General features: G+C 43.5%; 1 protein-coding gene across 1 annotated transcript in view; it reads left to right on the top strand.

Moving 5' to 3' along the window:
• The first annotated feature begins 203 nt into the window (after positions 1–203).
• Positions 204–6,463, top strand: part of LOC106550176 (mannose-binding protein) — a 6,331-nt gene continuing 71 nt past the window's right edge. The window contains exons 1-5 of the mRNA XM_014068005.2: positions 204–343; positions 699–885; positions 1,593–1,700; positions 2,999–3,082; positions 5,874–6,463. The exon at positions 5,874–6,463 is cut by the window's right edge and continues 71 nt beyond it. Of these exons, the coding sequence (XP_013923480.2) occupies positions 708–885; positions 1,593–1,700; positions 2,999–3,082; positions 5,874–6,247 (744 nt within the window). The 5' untranslated portion in view covers positions 204–343; positions 699–707 and the 3' untranslated portion in view covers positions 6,248–6,463. The remainder of the gene's footprint in view (positions 344–698; positions 886–1,592; positions 1,701–2,998; positions 3,083–5,873) is intronic.

Raw genomic sequence — 6,463 nt, 5'->3', positions numbered from 1 at the left:
AGAAGGCCAAGAGGACTGGATAAACTACTTCTGAGTGGGGGGGGGAATGGAATTCGGACCTATGCAAATTGATCTGATCTGACAACTGACAGTGGTTTTGCAATAAATAAACTGGGCAAAGATTTACCGGCATATATGTATGCCAGTAAACAGAACAAAGCAAATATTAGTTTTGCAATCCAATATCTTGAGCAAGAACAGAGCTAAAGTAAAACGCACAGCATGCTCTTTTCTCTTTCTGTTTTCTTTTCTTGCTGTTGAGAAGAGAATCTACTCCTTCTGGATCAATCTGCATCTCTTTCTAGAGTGAAAGAACTGCTTTATTTGACCAAGGAACACTCTGGTAAGCAACTCTGATTTCACTTTTAGCTCAAGCTCTGCTTTGTAAATCTTTACAGCAAATCTTTTGCAATGTCTACTTCTGTTGCTGCCTCCTAAGAAATTTGAATCACAGGATTCCCTAAGATCTGGAGAACTGAGATCGAATGACCGATTAAATAACTCAACAACGTCGCTACTTGGTTGATTTATTTATTTTGTATATGTCATCTCTACTTGGAGAATGTTGCTGGGGAATACGTAGCTTTGAACATCGTCCAGATACCTTGCATAAATCTATTTTGGTCTATGAACTCTAAAAGATGAACAAAACCACATCACTCCAAATAATCTCTCCTTAATTTTGTTCTCGATCCAAGGTACCAGCCATGTTTTTCCTCCAACCTTTCAACATTTTGCTGCTGCTCTTCTTAGGAGCATCCTTAGCTTCGGCTGCTGCTCCTGATACAAATTCCTGCACCGTCTTGGCTTGTGGCAACCCAGGAGTCGCTGGTTTACCAGGGAGAGATGGAAGGGATGGGGCCAAAGGAGAGAAAGGAGACACAGGTATAATTTCTGAAATCTCTCTCTCTCTCTCTCTCTCTCTCTCTCTCTCTCTCTCTCTCTTCTCTCTCTCTCTCTCTCACACACACACACAGTTCATTACATAACACTGTATATTTAATCTTATTTTTGTATTTAAACAAAAAGAAGGAAGGACCTTTAACACAAAAGTTATAGATTCTTCTTTGCTTTTTGTCATGCTGGGAAACTTCCAGCTAGGCTGGAAGGAGGGGTTAAGTGAGGATCTAGCTTAGAGTCTTCCACAGTAGCCAGTGGCATAAACGTGACCTCCTCCAAGATCCATGAAGTTGGTCCATCTGGTCATCCCCAGGGGAAGACAAGAGTCTGGGGGGAAACTCTAGAATAAAGTTGCTTACTTTAGCTATCTGAGAATGGCGTAGGTTTTCATGCAACTGATCCTTCAGCCTCGCAAAACATCATGTCATCGCCATACAAGCTTCTGAACTGGAGATGTTTGATAGATAGATGCTGAGTGGAGGTGTTCACTTACCTCCCCTACTGGTTTGCAAATGTGAGTGTCTGCGCATGCGCTCAGCCTAAATGGGATGGCATAGAGCTGGGACAGGGGGGCAGCCCACCCGTGATTTCCACTACCAGTCTGAACTGGCAGAATACCACCGGCTTGGGGAAGGGGGTGGCTATTTTGGGCAAAGGGAGTCCAAGAGATGGTGCTTTGTCTCAAACCCCAGGCCTCCAAGTGAAGGGTCAACAAGGCTTCCCCGGGAAGGCTGGCCCTGCAGGACCGAAGGGAAACACAGGAGCCCAAGGCCAGAAAGGACAAAAAGGAGAAATGTCAGGTAAGAAAGTTTTCCTTGATGCTGAGCTTTGACTTCATGAGAAGGAAGGGGAGTTTTCGGATATTTCCAAGAAGAGCTCAAATATGGGTCATTTTGCAATGCCTATTAAGAGCAATTGGGAACAGTTCTGCTTTTCTTGCTTTGCTAGCCTTGTGTAACTTCTAGCAGGGGGAGAGATTCCTTGTCTCAAATCCTGGAAGAACAAATGTAAACCTCTTGATTATTTTAATTCAACAAAGTTCTTGAACTCCTGATTCAGCTTGGTTACCTCCATCACACTAGCAAGAATTTCTTAATTTATAGCTGATAGGAATTGGGCTTGTCCCAAACTAGCATTTCTTCTTTATTTTTTTTTTAAATCTAAATCCTCTTATTTAACCCAAACATTGATTTTAATGCCAATATGTTTTTTTAAGCAGCCCTCCTTTGTATTTATATACTAAGCTGATAACCCGGCATTGCCCAGGTATGTATTTATAGCGGGAAAATATCTGAACCAAACGTAATTTCTAATGTTGGATTTTCCCCCTTACCAGAGGGAGCCCCCTTGTGGAGTACTGTGAAGCTGTTACCATAGCGACTCCACAGCGCTGTACAGTAGAAGCCATTTTACGGCAGTACAGTAGAAGCCATTTTAAGGCACAACAGGCTGTATGTTTTGTGTGTGTGTATGTGTGTGTGTATATATAATCTCCCCTTGTTAATAAAAAAGTAAATAAAAGTATTGCATTTATAAAATACATTAGTCTCCCAATATGTACACTAGTTAATGCTTGATCTGTTAATACCTGCAATCAGGGTTTGCACCGAGCTATGATTATAGGGTGTTCATTTGCCACAAGCTGTTTCTTGGTGCATTATTTATTTTCTTTTGGAGCTTTGTCTTCACAGTACAATACAGATTTTTCTGATCTAGATATAATAGACCATGTGTGTCCAACCTTGGCAAGTTTAAGACTGGTGGACTTCAACTTCCAGAATTCCTCATTCCCCATGCTGGCTGGGGAATTCTGGAAGTTGAAGTCCACAAGTCTTAAACTTGCCAAGGTTAGATACCCCCACATTAGACAAATAAAATGTGGAGGAGGAGTGGTTGAAATAGGAAAGTTAACCGTTCAATGTTGTATCTTCTGGACTTCTTGCATGATTGTAAGAAAGCCTCTAAAAGATGAAGTCAGGGGTTCTCCCGAGTCTCAGGTCATCAGAGGAGTTTACTTGAAGAGCACAGGTAAAAGGATGAAAATAAATGGAAGTTTTGGTGGTTAATTAGGTGTCCTTGCCTCTGTTTTTCTCTGTAGCCGTTGATACAGTTCAAAGGCAAGTTGCTGCTTTGGAAAAGATGGTCCAGACATTACAAGCTGAAGTTACCAAAAGCAAAAAAAGTAAGAAAGAATATGGGTTTGGGGGGGTTAGCTGTTGGTTTGGGTTTGTGTGCAACATCTGGGGGAAGGCAGAGAAAGTAAACAATGAGCAGTGTGGCCAACTCATTCTCTTCCATTCAGTGATGAGGAAAGCAAGGTTCTACATTTAGGCAAGAAAACCAAATGAAAAGGTACTTGACTCAATAGTAGCAACTGCAAGAGGGATCTTGAAGTCCTAGTGGACAATCACTGAAGCCTCCAAGATGGTCTCAGTCAGGCCAGCTTCAGAGATGATACAGTGTGCTGCAGCAGCCAAAAAAGCCAATGCAATCACTAGACCAGACATAGCAATAACACTTAGACTTATATACTGCTTCGTAGTGTTTTTACAGCCCTGTCTAAGCGGTTTACAGAGTCAGCCTCTTGCCCCCAACAATCTGGGTCCTCATTTTACCCACCTTGGAAGGATGGAAGTCGGAGTTAACCCTGGGCTGGTGAGATTTGAACTGCTGAACTACAGCTAGCAGTCAGCGGAAGTAGCCTGCAGTACTGCACTCTAACCACTGCACCCACTGGAGTGGTGATTCCTGCAAATGTTCTCCATATGTTTAGCCCCCAGCCCTCTAATCCTCTTTGTTGCGCTTCCCTGCACTCTTTCCAGAGTCTCTACATCTTTTTTATAATATGGTGATCAAAACTGGATGCAGTATTCCAAGTGTGGCCTTACTAAGGCTTTATAAAGCAGTACTGATACTTGAAGTCTGTCAAAATCCATCTCGATCTTGAGCCTACCTTCTGGAGTATTGGGTATTCCCACCAGCTTGGTGTTGTCTGCACATCTGATAAGTTCCTCTTCTATTCCCACATCTTACTCATTTATGAAGTTGTTGAAGAGTATTGGGTCTAAGACAGAACCTCAGGGTACCCGACTGCTTACTTACCCCATGTAGATTTACTTACAAACAGTGGTGGGGTGCTGCCAGTTTGGACCAGTTCATGCGAACCGATAGTTCTGACGATCAGCTGGTTTGCCCACCCGCACCCATCCTATCCTGTCCTATATTTCTTTCTTTCTGGCTCAGCTGATTTGCGCAGCACAGCTGATTTCTGTGCCTCTGTTTTTCTACTTACGGGGCCTGCCTTAGAATGTAAGCAGCTGAGCTTCAAATTGCTGTATTTTAAACGCTGTGTGCAAGTGCATTAGGCACAATCATGCGCAAAGCGTGTGTGCACATACGAAGCATGCAATCACCAGTTGCAGCCCACCACTGGTTATAAATAAATTCATGTAAGTGTTATCTTTCCAGTGAGGTGGCAGTATTCATTTTTATTAAGAGTTTCCCCTCGCACATATGTGCTAGTGGTTCCTGACTTTAGGGGGCATTGCTTATCTCTGTTTCTAAGCCGAAGAACCAGCGCTGTCTGAAGACGTCTCCGTGGTCATGTGCCCGGCATGACTAAATGCCGAAGGTGCATGGAACGCTGTTACCTTCCCACCAAAGGTGGTTCCTATTTTTCTAGTTGCATTTTTAACATGCTTTCGAACTGCTAGGTTGGCAGAAACTGGGACAAGTAACGGGAGCTCCATTATGTGGCGCTAGGGATTCGAACCTCCAAAATGCTGACCTTTCTGATTGACAAGTTCAGCATCTTAGCCACTGCTTCTCTATTTTTTATTAGCTGATCTCAAAAGAAGCCCCATCCAAAAACAAGAAAAAGACGCCGTCCATTCTTTTTAACATCTATTAGATATTGATCTTGACCATTTTTTTCAAACCACCTAGATATTTTCCCCTCTGCTCACGCCTTGCTTCTGAATTTCCAAAAACTCCTTGAAGAGTGTTCAAGAGATTTAAATCCGGTTGCACGTAAATAAGAAGTCTGCAGGGAATATAATCAATGGACAAAGCGCTTTGCAGAATACACATATACACATGCAATTCCCAGAGAGGAAAAACAAATCAAAATAACAACATCTCTATAAGGAAGGCAGAAAAGCTACAAGGATTAAGAACAGTCTAGGGGATATCTATCCACAGCTAAGCCCTAATGATTTCTGGACAAAACTCAGCTTTGCATTGAGCTAGATCAAGTTACTGGATTGGAAACGGTGAGCTGATGGCCCTGATTAGTCCTTGCAGGGAGTATAGGCTTCGCCAGGGAATAAACCATAGTGAAGAAGGCAGTGACAGATCTGGTTAGCTGGTGGACCTGGTTAGTCCTTGTATGGAGAGTAGGTTTCACTGGGGAATAAACCACAATGAAGAAGGCAGTGGCAAACCTAGTTAACTGGTGGACCTGGTTTTAGTCCTTGTATGAAGAATAGGCTTTGCCAGGGAAAAAACCTGTTCTAACCTAGGCTTTTACAGCACAAAGCTGAGTCCTTGTCCCAATAAACCCCTTTTATTTAATTTACAGTGAATTCTTCTCCAGCAAAGTCTTTCCTCTCCCACAGTCTTTCAAGATAGTTCACAATTACCAACTTTTTTCAGGCTTGGAGAGTGACCAGGCCAATATCTTTCAGATGCCACAGTAGTTGGCAAGAATGCAGGAATGAACTAATTGTCTCCTGCAAACTCCACTCCCCTTTCGCTCCTCTTTTATTCCCTGTGGGAGGGGCCATTCACCTGTGGCCTTACTCCCAGGTTTCGCTGGGGAACAAAGCACAGTGAAGTGGCCACAACAAATCATTTTGATAGGGTTGCCAGCTAAATCCCTAAGCTAAGCTGGAAGGAGATCTGTCAATGTGCACCTTCAATGTTTGCCTTGAGTGATGTTTATTCGTTTTCACGGGTGATTTATTTCTGCCTAGTCTTCTCAATGCAGGGGGTGACCACCATCGGAGGGAAAACCTTCGTTTCAACTGGTCAGAGTGACAATTTTGCAAATGGGAAAGCTCTCTGCAGCAACGCCGGTGGTGCCCTGGCGGCTGCCAGGAACGTGGCTGAGAACACGGCCTTGGCGGCAATGGCCAAGAGGAATGGCAAGCACATATACCTGGGTATAAGTGACATCCAGACAGAAGGCAAGTTTGTGTATTTGAATGGACAGGCAGTGGGGTACACCAAATGGAAACGTTCGGAGCCTAACAACTTGAACGAGGAAGACTGTGTGATACTCCTTCCAGACACCCAATGGAATGACATCAGCTGTGACCACCAAACACTCATCGTTTGTGAGCTTTGATCTATCTAGAACGTTGCAGTTTGTATTCCCAGGGGCATCCATGGAAGAAGAAAACACAAGTGATGTCATGACATCATCATGCCATCATTGGTGCTCTTAATGCCATCATCACACCCTGACACGCCATTGACAGCTTTGTGGCTTGCTAGCGATGCCTGTCCATATTCTAGGACAGGACAAAATAATTGCGTAAGTGTGTTGATTTTGCTTTCCAGG

Source organism: Thamnophis sirtalis, unplaced genomic scaffold (genome assembly GCF_051295495.1).
Source record: "Thamnophis sirtalis isolate CommonGarterSnake01/CBP01778 unplaced genomic scaffold, rThaSir2_p1.2 scaffold_15, whole genome shotgun sequence".
In the NCBI taxonomy this organism is placed as follows: Eukaryota; Metazoa; Chordata; class Lepidosauria; order Squamata; family Natricidae; genus Thamnophis; species Thamnophis sirtalis.
This window is presented reverse-complemented; position numbering and strand designations above follow the sequence as displayed.